The sequence below is a fragment of the Ambystoma mexicanum genome, chromosome 6p (assembly GCF_040938575.1).
Source record: "Ambystoma mexicanum isolate Mex_15411 chromosome 6p, UKY_AmexF1_1, whole genome shotgun sequence".
Taxonomy (NCBI): domain Eukaryota; kingdom Metazoa; phylum Chordata; class Amphibia; order Caudata; family Ambystomatidae; genus Ambystoma; species Ambystoma mexicanum.
This window is the reverse complement of record NC_090935.1, coordinates 1,038,257,490-1,038,271,085: the sequence shown is the minus strand read 5'-3', so window position 1 is coordinate 1,038,271,085 and position 13,596 is coordinate 1,038,257,490. Positions and strand designations below refer to the sequence as shown.

The 13,596-nt window shown below is 44.6% G+C and overlaps 1 protein-coding gene across 4 annotated transcripts in view; it reads left to right on the top strand.

Annotated features, from left to right (window-relative positions):
* SYK (spleen associated tyrosine kinase) overlaps positions 1-13,596 on the top strand; it is a 556,773-nt gene that overhangs the window by 492,985 nt on the left and 50,192 nt on the right. For all 4 annotated transcript variants that reach the window (XM_069625644.1, XM_069625645.1, XM_069625646.1 and 1 more), the window contains one exon: positions 398-607. In XM_069625644.1, the coding sequence (XP_069481745.1) occupies positions 398-607 (210 nt within the window). The remainder of the gene's footprint in view (positions 1-397; positions 608-13,596) is intronic.

Below are 13,596 nucleotides of genomic sequence, written 5' to 3'. Positions count from 1 at the left end.
GAAAAACTGGAAATTATTTTTCACCAAATGTTTGCACTTACACTCACATCAGTTTAAGGCTTTTAGCCTACATATGGAATGGGAAAGGATGAATGTCTGATTGTATGTGTAAAATATGTCAAACGTGCAAAGAAATAACCTTTTTTAGTGCACCTCATTTTGGATAATGCCATGTATTCAGCTTTCACTGTGGTGCCTAGTGAAGCAGGGTTTAGATAGTGGTAAAACAGCTTTTATAAGGTAAGTTGTAATTGGATTGTACAAATACAGTTTTGTAAAAGTAAAAATGAAAATACACATGGTTAAACTAATTAACCAAGACTATACTCTTCACCAATGGCAAGTGCCTCGAACTTTTTCCTATTGAAATTTCACAAACTCATTTTGTCATTCGCAGACGTAAACAGACAGTTGCTGTGAAAATTCTTAAGAATGAGAACAACGAACCATCTCTTAAGGAAGACATGCTTCGGGAAGCCAGTGTAATGCAGCAATTGGATAACCCTTACATCGTCCGAATCATAGGGCTGTGCGAATCGGATTGCCTCATGCTGGTGATGGAGCTCGCAGGCCTGGGGCCACTGCACAAATTTCTGCAGAAAAACAAGTATGTTGGTCTCTGAACTTAGTGCATGTTTGAATTTATTTTCTTTCTGTAAACACTGAGAATGAAGTAAGAGTAGAATTATACAATTGAATGCTCATTTCACAAATAATATCTTGTATTAAATGGGGTTGGTTTGATCACTTTGAATGTCACATTTGGTGACAGGTGACTTCACCCCTGTTGCTTCTTTTGCTCTTAGTTCAAGCTGGTGGTCATTATCATAGTATTATTTATTTATTTATGTATGCATTTATATAGCATACTTAACCCTGAAGCATTATAAATGGCACTAGTGGCACTCTAGGGATGCAGCTCTGTCGGATCTACTCCACACTCTCTGAATGCAGATATGAATACAAAGTGCATCATCATATTTGTGTCATTTTTACGATTGACCAATCGAGTGTTAAATGCAAGTGTTTTATTGCTGACGCAAAAAGAAGCTTGTTTGATAAGAGGTGGCTGATGTTGTGACATTCTTAAATAGCCTTCACTTTAAAATGTGGCTTACACGTAAATGATTTTAGAATCAGACTCCACCATCAGTTACGCAATCATCTTGAATTAGGCATTCTTCCTATTATGGCCAATCTGGAAACAAGCTTGTACGTGGGATTGAGACCTGATTGGTTAATATGCACGAGAAAGTGTTGCCTTCGAGAAAGGTGAGGGCGGGGAGCAAATAACAGTATCAGCTGTAACCTCTGCATTTGGGACTTTGGACGTTCAGATTATTTTATATCACTCAGAGATGGAGATTTGTTATCCACTGTTGATATGACATGGGTCTGATCCTATCTGGTATAATGTAAACATAAAATGGTCCTGTATAGCGCTCATCTGACACTTTAGTGGTCACCTTGTGCATGGTTCTGCTATGAATGGGTTGCTGGGAGGATTATTGGGTGTACAGGAAGAGGTAGATGTAGAACCTGAGGTGTTATTGGCTGCAGGCTGAAAGTATACAAGCCTTATGCACCAATATGATAGTTTGTGTTTTGTTTGAAGTATGTTTTAGCAGAAGGGAAGAACCCAAGGTCTATTAGTTGCCAGAGTTGAGATACTATGAGATCCACTGGTCTCAGAGTTTAAGGCTTCATATAATAAGGCTAACTATGTTGCAGCCTGAGCAGTGAGCTCTGAGTAGCTCCATTGTGGTCAATGTGATGATACCATATAATATATATTTGGAGTACATTGTTCAACACCAGGGGATCCATGATGGTTAATATGGTAATATCATATTGCATATTTGTAGAGTACATGGTTCAATGCCAGGGCAGAAGGTTAACTCTCTGGCCAGATAACAGATGTATAATGTTTCCCAACTCAGTGGTGCTAATTTTACTAACTGCCGAATGATGAGGGACTGAGCTTAGTGGACATGTTGTGATTGAAACCTGTGACTGTGAGGTCAAACAAATCTCTGAAGTGGATACATTAGTCAACAGGGCCACAGACATTGCTGATCATGAAAGTGATTGCAGGTGTAAGGTTTCAGTCTGCTTGAGGGTCTGTGTATGTAGTGCAGAGGTGATAGTAGACTGAATGGTGAGTATGTTAGTTGGAGAGAGAAAGGTGTATTGAGACAGTCTCTTGATGAGTTCTGTTGGAAAGAGATGTTTGGCTAAACTGACCCGGGAGGAATTCCATCTGCTGTTGGGCAAAACATTGATGTTCCTTTACTGTTAAGCTTCTATGCCGTGTGTACTGGACACCTGATAGAAAGTATAGAAGGAATATTTGTGACAGTAACCGCTGTTGAAAAAGACATGTTGACCCATATGTTTTGGCTGTGCCCCAATGCAAAGCAATTCTGGGCAGAAGTATCAGACAGGCTTAATCAAACTCTCGAAAGAAACATTTCAATGAGGGCTCCTGTCTTCATCGTGGACGATGACAGAGCTGTGTCTAGTCTGCCAAAAGTGAACAAAGCCTGGCTGTTTAGGGGCTGCATGATGGCGAACATAATTATCCTACTTGCTTGGAAATCGGATAATCGCATTGACATAGAAAATGTGATCCATGACATGCTAACCCTCTCCTATTTTGAACTAATCCTTTACACATGCAAAGAAGACCTCGACACATGTAAGGCAATCTAGGGTCCCTTCCTTGAGACATATGGCAGATCTAGTTGGTTGCAGTAAATTGTGCTACATGTAAGCTATCCTCTCTGTTGTATGCTCTTTCTTTTATACTGACCATGACTGTGTAATGTTTTTTCAGATTGTTATATCACCATCTCATGCACAGCTTTACATGGTTGAAGGATTAGTTGTTTGTTTCTCTCCTTTGTGCCCCTTGTTTTCTTATATAGTATGAAAAAAGGACTTTTATCAAGTTTCTGGATTTCTTCGAGATTTTGATTTGTGAATTGGTTGTTTATCTTTTTGTGAATTACACTTTTAACCTGAATGATCACCAAAGTGGCATATTCCTTGCGGTTCTCTGTTCTAACTGTATAAATATTTTAGGAATTTTTTTGTCAAGGGTCATCCCACCCATCTTGGTCAGAATTACCCATGTAGTTGTACAGCACCTCACTACACATCCCTTACATTCAAGAGTTATATCACTACCTGCCTACTTGCCTTGCTGATATAGTTTGTCTGCACTGTCAGTTGTATTCATACAGCACACATAGTTTGGTGGTTTTTCTAAATGTTTTAATAGAAATATGCCAGAGTTGCTCCAATTCGAGCAGGTCCCTCAGGCTCTGAGATATTTGTTTGACTGGAGTGTCTTGGCAATAAATCTTCAAGGGAAATGTTCGAAATCTCTGATCAGTTTTTGACTCTATTCTCTCTTTTGAGCTGTGGATGAAAATACTTGCCGAATGAGTGTGCTTCCATGTAATCTATGTCTACATTATGTTACCGCTAAATCAGTGAACTACCAGCAGCTCTATATCACCAGTATGTTATCTCTGGTTCAGTGCACTACAATGAAATGGATCTCGCTAGTGTTTTATCACTGGATCAGGCACTACAATCTAATCTGTGTTTCCAACATTCCAACATGTGATCCCTTATTCTACTGAGGCAATCAGTGGAGTAAGTACAATAGGACATCAGCCATTAACTGTCTTGTCATGATTAAGCAATAAACCCTGACGGGCAGTGCCATTACCAGGTCAGGTAATGACCTGGGGCCTTAACGTTTCCCCTGGGGAATTAACAGGCTTGGAATTGCCTTTTGCTATTAGCATCCCGGAATGCTTTTTTCTGGGATGCTAATAGTTGTTTTACTTGTTGAGAAATAGCGTAATTGCCATTTTGCAACTCGAATAAAATGACAAACCAAGATGGCTGCCATGGATACACAGTCCTTTCCTTTTCCGTGGTAGCCATTAACATGACGGGGTGCGGCAGAAACACTGAGTATTCCTGGTGCCGTCAAGGGACATGGGAGGGCTACGTAGGTGGGGTGGGGGTGGGAGTGGGTTATGGATTCAGAAATTGATGGTGGGTGGTGGAGGAAAGGGGTCACGGGCGAGCTGGGGCTGACTTATCTTCATCCCGGCAGGGAAGATGTCGGCCTTCCATTTCTGAGGAGGCTCAGAACTGGGGCTTTACCGTGAGGTAAAGGCCCCGTTCTGAGCTTCTTCATTGGCTGGGAGGCTGTCTGACCCCCACACTCCACTGGGATGCTAATGCATGCTATCTATCCTTGCCATCTAACAAAAACTCAAAGAACAGGGAAAGGGCATTCAGCTCATAGACGCCCAAATAAAAACGGTCATGTAGCTTCCTTGAGAAACATAATGTTCTTTAGAATGGTTGAATAGAAAGTCTTCCCACCCAAAGGATCAGCCATGCAAAAACCTGGCAAAACTCTTTTGAAGCTTGTTTGTGCTTTTTTCCAAATGCACTTGTGTGCCAAAAACAAAGTGTTAAAAATGATCCTATCGTCAACTGGAGCCAATGTAATTTCTTCTAAACTGTAAAGTCGGCATTCTCATGTGCAGACGATACTGTTTTAATCTTAGAGAGCAAAATGGGGATTTTAAAACAGCTAATAGTATTAATAGATTTCTGTAGGGAAAGATGACTGTCCATTAACTGTTAGGGAACACTGGTAATGGTGTGTAACTCAACACGCAAAATCCAAACAGATATCTCAATTGAATTGGAATGTCTTCAGCATGTGAGCTTCTATGACTGTTTAGGATTTAGGTTTCAGGATAATGCTAAATGGGCCTTTCAAAAGGCCAAGAATGAACTCATCCTCACAAGACGATCTGGTGCAATACACACACTAACATTCCAAACTAGCTACCGACTATGTTTAACTCAATTTGATGTTTACTCAGCCTAAGCACAATCTCCTGCTTTTGTATCAATGGATTAGTGCACTACGGTTTATGGTCGTTGCATCGAATTCCTTGCATCTAAATGCATTTGAATCAAATTTTTTCCATCTAAAAAATATGCATCGGATGCATTTCTTTACTTTTTTTGGGTGAGGGCCCAAAACCCCTGTTTTTTACACTTCAAAATCCTCCTGAACAAAAAATTAACCTTTACCCCCCTAAAACATGCATTCGATGCACATTTTTGAAAAAGAAAAAATTGGTTGGAATGGCAATAGATGGAATTGCATTAGATGCAATGGCCAGATACCTTGGACTACCATCTAATCTATGTTTCCAACATCTGATCCCTTATTCTAATGTGGCATCTCTATGATACCCATTATATCACAGGTCATCCAAGTGGTTATGCTTCATCTGAAAACCATTAGAGCAATTAAATATTTGATCCCACCCACTCTGACATTAAAATGGTTGCACAGTTGCTAGTTCTCCATTGAGTGGCTTATTAGAAAGTGGTTTTAGTGGGCCTGCCAAAATCCCCTTAGGATTCCCTGAGGATGCAGCTGCACTCTGCAGCCAGGATTGTGACAGGTGCCAAAGGAATTGACAAAACTATACCAGGGCATAATCAACTGTTCTTGCTGCCCTTGCCAGGCTTCATCCAGTTTAATTGAGAATGTTGCTCCACACTTTAGGAACTGCGCCGCAACTGAGTACTTGTGAACAGGTTGATATTTCTTTATTGTATTGCCCTTTTTGGATAACACATGTTTCGACACACCAGTGTCTTTTTCAAATCAGGGCTAATAGCAAAGCTATATTCCAAATCAAGATTTTCCAATTAAGTGAAACAGAAAATCACGGGATGCATCCCCCTCCAAGTTACACAAAATCTCCTGTCGTCTGAGTCGGGAATATAGCTTTGCTATTAGCCCTGATTTGAAAAAGACACTGGCGTGTTGAAACACGTGTTATCCAAAAAGGGCAATACAATAAAGAAATATCAACCTGTTCACAAGTACTCAGTTGTGGCGCAGTTCCTAAAGTGTGGAGCAACATTCTCAACTATTTTATCAAGGGGTTGGGGTCAAAAGCCCCTTATTTGCCCCACACCAACTGTGACATTAGTTTGAATTGTAACAATAGCCAGGTGCATGGAAATGTTTCCAGTTGGTAGAAAACAAAACCCCAGAATTGTGGTTTCATCCAGTTTAAGGTACATTCTGATCAGTAAGAGGGGGCTTTGCTGTTCACAGAACCAGGAGAGACATTCCTGCAGCATTCGGGATCACCAGTACTAGTGAACAGATGACTGAGTGCCCCGGGATTTCCAATGTTGCGGATTGCCATCTTGGAAGAATTTGTTCAAAAATATATTGGAACACTGAAGAAGAGGTGGGAGGGATACTTTGAAAACAGGGATTGTTTTGTGACTTGTGAATCACATGGGAAAAATCGCAGACATACGCCCACTCAGTTACCACCTCCCTCACATTGAAACGTGCGAGTTCTGGACTGGATTGATTACCAACATTTACTTTGTTTACGGGATTGGTTATGGACTGAATTGATTACATGAACATGTGATTTAGCACTTTGCTTCAATATTGACATGCCTGTCACCCTGTGGACTGTAGAAGACTACAGCAGGGGCTTCCATAGCGGTTCCTGGGGATCAGTAGGAACAGGTTAAATCAACTCCATAAGGTGCTCCAAGGTCTTCTTGAGGCCACATGATCACCTCAACTAGTCACATGCCGGCGTGTGTATGGTGACTATGGACACTGCAAGTAACTGTGACAGGTAGGAGAGAGTCTGAAGAAATGTGTAGTTTTGTTTTTCTGCTCAGGAGTAGTTGGCAATAGTCAGAAGTTGGATGCTGTTGTACCTAGTTGTTAGCAGGAGCAGACTGTAGCAGCTCTGTACGTATATAAATGTTTTTGTTCATGGACACATGATTATAGCAACCAAATATCTGCAGGTTTGCCTAATGTGACAATAGCTGATGCTGTTGAGAGCTAGAAGCAGAAGTCAGACTGGAGAGGTATTTTCCTCCTCCAGTCATACGACAAGGGTCAGTTGCTGTATTAACTTCTTTCTTCCATTTTGAAGCGATAAAAGCGAATTTCTCACTGATTTTAACTCAAGGGTAGGTATAATTCATTCAGCTCCTGCTTCTGCATTAAAATACAATATGAAAGAACCATAAACATTTGGGAACAAACTATTTTGTCCCAGCAGTGTCAGAAATCCTTATAGAATACATTAATGTTAGCACCTGAATGTAGTAGGTTCACCAATCAGATTGCTTAAAACACAGGCTTTATCTGCTGATATAAGTCAATGTTCTATGGTTTACACTTTATGGCTGCCATTTTGTAAATTATGTGTGAATGCTCCCTGGAATTGCTGCACCTGCATCAATTGATCCCTCTAGAACATGCCAACAATAGGCATTTATTGCATGACTATTGAGAGTAAACTGTGAAATTTTCTGGAGTAGCAATCTTCCCTGGGAAATCTATGTAAGCGGAAAGGGACAAAAAATAAGAGTTTGAAAGGGTAGTGATTCACAACTACCTTTCCAGAGAGTTCCTGATTACAGACAGAAGAAGTACTGTGCTAACAGCACTGTCTTACTCCAGCACTCACAAAGCCACCCAAAGAGAGTCATTTATGTAAATGTTCTATCTTTTCAGTTGGAGTAATAATGGTGATAACACCCATGGCAGTATGCGGTATCAGTTGATAAGGGTGTTACAGTCCTTGTTAGAGGTTATTACTCTTCTTAGGGCTAATGACTCAGTATGGCGGGTCACTAGCTTTTATATAGCCCACCATCAAGGGCCTTGTCACTAAGTAGCACCCAGCACTTACTCTGCAACCACTTAGGTTGTCCAGAATGCTGCTCAGAATCATTGATGTATGCCTGTTTTCCAAGCAACCCAACAGTTCCTCATGCTCCGCTTGCCACCTGCACTGTCTCCATTTGTTTCCCTGGCCAGAACCCAGATCCCATTACTTCCACTCATTCGCCCTTCCCACACTTACATGTCAGTCCTCTGAGGCTTTCTCTGCCATGCTGCAACCCCTCCCTGCTCCACCAGCAACCAAAGCAATAGAAAAGAGACTTTGGCAGTGCTCCAGTTTCTTTTCCCTGTAGCTATCTCTGTTTTGTGTTTTATCCCTGTGGAAATTTGGTGTATGCAGTGTGCCATTTTTGCATAGATGAAAAGGAATATTAAACCAAGGTTTTTGAGGTGGGCTGATAAGAGTGGGTAATAGCTTTCTGTACTTCGGCCTGCCAGGCCCAGACTTTTAGGCCATTGTCAACAGTAATGTCCTCATACCCAGCTATTAACACTACATTATCACCTTGGAGGTTCTGCTGAACCAGTCAACTGCCTTGGAATATGGGCATTATCTGTCGGTGTTCACCCATGTTCCCGGCCTTGGGCGGTTCCCAAAATCTCATGCTGGCATTTTCCGTCACTTTTGTTTGCCCATGCTTTGCCTCAACTCCACCCATGCCCCTTCGCCGTGCTGCCCTTCATCTTTCTCCTCCTCCTCTGCATGCACAAACATTGATTTGGTCTCTGTCGGCCCCCTCCCCTTGGCTCCTCTATCTGTGCCCTCTTTATCTTTTGAGATGTATTCGATGTGCATGATGCATGATGTAAATGAGAAAATATACTCAGAAAATTGTGAACTCGTTTCTTGTTGTTCAATTTGAATTAGGTAATGATCACCTCCTGGGTAGGCTGCAACCGTCAGTAATGGCCTGTCAGCCCGAGGTAAAGGTCCAAACAAACTTAGTGCCAATTCTGAGGGCTGTGGCACCGTTAATGGCCAGTCCGACTCACCTACAAGTTGATTATCCCATTAGCAACCTGGCAAAACATCTGCGATGCTAATGGTTTAAAACAATGATTTTGTTTTGATGAAAAGACACTTCTATGTGAGCCGGATTTCATTGCAAGCAAACAAACCCATTTCCCTTTCCATGGCGGGGACAGAGCACACAAATAGCGATGTTGACATCGGTGGAGCTGGTGGAGCAAGAAGGTAAGTACGTTGTTTTTAAGTTTTATTAGTTAGTGGCGGACATAGGAAACCTCTGAACATGGGTATTAAACTAGCACATTTTGCCTTCATTCCAAGCTTCCTGATTTGCACAAACAGCCATCACAGGAGCAAATAAGAATAGGGGGTTGTCCGCAAGTCCATATCGTTATGTGGGCGGGGCTACTTAAGGCCCACGCGCGCAGAAGTCAAAGGACATGACGTTGAGGTTAGGGAGGGGCGGGCATGGGTTTCCGCCAGTTGCCGGCTTGTGAAAATAAAGTATGGTCGCATTTTACTTTGGCTCTGTGTCTTTTATTAAGAGCCGCCTGCCCGCGCCTTGCGTGTTACTCAACAATGGCGACGAGGGGGTGACCAACCCACCCGTGCCTGGTAAAGATGCCTGCCGTCGGGCAGTGCAGCATGTCGGCGTACCTCCCTCACACGACGGTCACAAGCCGTGGCCGGGCCCGCTATTGCGCGCAGTACAGAATACGCGCACATGAACAAAGGCACACACGGTGCCCGCGGAACGCCGGAGCCGCAACGCTCACCTCAACTCAGCAGCACAAGAGCGTGGCAGGCCCCTGGTGCAACAGGAAGGGTGTCTCATACCCGCGAATATAAGCGGATGGGCGACCACGCTCTCCTGCCACACCCAACTGCTACGGCTCACGTATCTGCTCCCTGCTGAGGAAACCACAGAGGGCAGCCCACGAGAAGGCCTCCAGATCTGCACAACGGGGTAAGCACCCCAGGAAACTAGCCATATCCACAGGGCGAGCCCCTCAGCACAAAGGTGGGTGAAATAGTGGACACACACATACAGATACTACAAAAGAAAACCACATAGACTAAGTAAATCGGACAACAGCAGAGAAAAAAAAATAACAAATCATGTCTGATACGGCTCAAGCTACGGCATCATCATTAGGAAGCACAGAAAACACACAACGGGATGGTCAACCTGCACAGTCGGCAGGCGGCACTGCACAGGTCATGCACATGCCGAGCCCATTTGAAATACGATACACATCAAACCTAGGACCCCGCTGGACCACATGGCTCAGAGATTTTAAATTCTACGCTGGGGCCATAAGACTGAAAGACAATGAGAGGCTCAAAAACACGTTGTTCATGGCAGTGGGGCCAGCAGTAAGAAACATTGCGGGTGAATTGTTGAATGTTGAAACAGTAACATACGGAGAACTCCACGACAAGCTCTCACAATACTTCGCACCGCACACCAACATCGATTATGAACGCCACATATTCCATGCCACAAGAGAAGGGAGAATCCATGGACAATTTCGTCATGCGCCTCCGTATCAAATTGAAACGCTGTGAATTTCACAAGTACTCGAATGAAGAAGCACTAAGATCACAAGTCATCACCAGATGTCTTTCACAACCTTTCCTCAAACAACTGTTACAGAAACAAAGATCTCTGGACGAAATTCTGGCGCTGGCTCACATGGAAGCTGCAGTAGAGTCACAACTGAATAATCTGGGCAAGGTTACCATTCAACAACCCACAAGAAATCCGGACATCATCAACAAACTCTATGCAACCCCCAGCCAAGGAAGTAAGTGCCTGGAAGCCACCTGTTACAGATGCGGTTACGAATATCCATACGTGGGTGAATGTCCCGCCATGGGACAACAGTGCGCCTCATGCGGGAGTATGGACCACTATCGGGCAATGTGCAAAAATGCACCTGGCCCTGCCATGAACAGACACCGAACCCAGGACAGGCGAAGAACAGCACGGCACAGCCCACCCAGCACAAGAAGGGAGGATGAACACGCTACGCCCCGAAGAGATGACAGAGACTGCATGGGTCCACTTCCCCACGAGGACAGGCGATCACGTGAAGGGACCAGACGCTCTCAAAGGAGACGTTTCATCAGGTACATCGAGATGCGCTCCCCCACTAGTAGCGACACACCGTCGTCAGAAGAAGACCAGAGGAAGCACAGCCACCCAACACAGCCCAATCCTCACGCTGCACGTCAACAACACCCCACTAAAGTTCCTGATTGACATGGGAGCAACAGTTAACATTATAAGTGAACAAGCATATGAGTCACTTACCCCACCACCGATAGTCAAGCAGACCACCGTGGACATTTACCCATATGGGGCAACAACTCCACTACCATGCAACTGCATGATCACGGCGTGGTGCACCCACAAGGAGCATGTAGCAAAAATTCCCCTACACATCTTGAAAACGGAAGCCAACAGTGGGTGCATCCTGAGTTTTTCGTACTGCAGTAGATATAGGACTAGTGCACATACTATATCAACTGATGGCACATAAATACTTTGCCAAGCCTGAAGCCATTGAACAAGCATTCCCCAAGCTGTTCAGAGGTCTCGGCAAACTGAAAAACAGCAAGGTGCACCTGCACTTCAACCCGCCTGTCAAACCGGTAGCGCAACACTATCGCGGCATACCGATCAACATTCAAAGACAAGTGGAGGACGAGCTGGACAAACTCATCAAAATGAACGTGATTGAGCCCGTCTCGGGCCCCACACCCTGGGTATCACCCATTGTCCCTATCCCAAAAAAATCCCCTGACGGATCCATATGTCTGTGTGTCGACATGCAAAGAGCCAACGTAGCCATCGAGAGGGAAAGACACCAGGCACCCAGAATAACGGACATGATCCACCTCCTACATGGGGCGAAAATCTTCTCAAAATTAGATTTAACTAAGGGATACTACCAGATAGAAATAGCCCCAGAATCCAGGTTCATCACCACATTTGTGACCCACCTCGGCCTCTTCGAGTATAAACGGCTCAGTTTTGGCATCTCGTCTGCAGCCGAGATATTTCAGGAGGAGATACATAGGGTGATCAGGCACGTCCCCAACTGCCTGAATTATTCAGATAATGTACTGGTATATGGTAAAACACAGGAGGAACACGACAGAGCACTACACAGGGTGTGCCAGGCCCTAGAAGAAGCAGGACTTATGTTGGATAAAACCAAATGCGAATTCTCCAAAGAAACACTGAGATTCTTTGGCCATATCTTCTCAGAAAAAGGGATGCAACCAGACCGTGACAAAGTCAAATCTCTGAACTCGGCCCCACCCCTCAAAAACACGTCAGATCTACGCTCATTTCTAGGGCTAGCCAGTTATTGCTCCAGATATTTAAAGGACTGCGCCACCATAAGCAACCCGCTACGTCGGCTTAACCGCAAAGACGCATTGTTACCTGGTCCACGGAATGTCAGATGGCATTCGAGAAAATCAGAAATGCCATCTCGCACGCGGAGGATATGGCTTATTTCGATGCCCAGAGGGACACCGAAATCATCGTCAATGCCAGCCCGGTAGGACTCGACGCCATCCTCACTCAGAAAGACCCCATGGAACCGTCCAACATTTACATCGTAGCGTATGCCAGCTGGAGCCTGACCGCCACAGAGCAGGCATACTCCCAAGCAGAGAAGGAGAGCTTGGCAGTAGTGTGGGCATGCAAATATTTTCATTTGTTCCTGTTTGCCAAGAAATTCACAATAATAACAGACCATCAGGCACTACTGACCATCTATGGTGATCCAAGAGCACGAATGCCCTCGAGGATAGCCAGATGGGGCCTGCGTCTAAAGGACTACAAATTCAGGGTGATACACCACCCGGGCAAGGATGAAAACCCCACGGACTACCTATCCCGACACCCCACAGGACCAGCCGTGTCACAACCCTCCAAAGCGGATGCATACATAAACTATGTAATACATCACCTACAACCACTGCCCGTGGGGTGGCCCGAACTGACCACACACTCGGAACAAGATCCAGCCATCAGAATCATGAGACACTGCCTACAATCTAACAAGAAAATGCTCATGAGACAACAGGCCAGGCCCGAAGCAGAAACGGTGTGCGAGGACGTCAAATGGCTCGATCAAGTTCGGGATGAACTAACAGTGGTGGAGGATCACATAGTGCTCAAAGGATGTAAGGTAGTCATTCCGAGGGAACTCCATGAACGGACAGTGCACCTGGCACACGAGGGTCACAGAGGAGTGGTAGCTACCAAGCGCCTCCTCCGACAAAAAGTATGGTTCCCGCAGCTTGACAAGCTGGTAGATAACATTGTGGGGGGATACCACATCTGCGCACAAGTACCGCCACCTCCACACCCTAACCCATTACAAATGTCACCGCTGCCCAAGCAGGTATGGGAGGAGCTGGCAGTGGACCTTTTCGGACCCCTAAGAGATGGCACCCATGTAGTGGTTCTCATGGACGAACACACGTTTCCCGGATGCGCAGAGAGTGGAGAGCAGTGCAACGGCCAGTGTCATCCCGGTCCTGGACCGAATGCTGTCGGCATATGGGATCCCCAAAATCATAAAATCGGAAAATGGCCCCACGTTTGCAAGCCACGAAATTCACAACTTTGCCAAATACATGGGGTTCCAACACCACAAGATCACCCAACGCTGACCGCAAGCAAACAGCATGGTCAAAAGATTTATGGCCAGTATCAAAAGGACTCTCCAAATAGCAAGCATTCAGAATACATTTTTCGAGCAGGCCATTAACCAATTGCTGAGAGAATACAGGCACACACCCCACA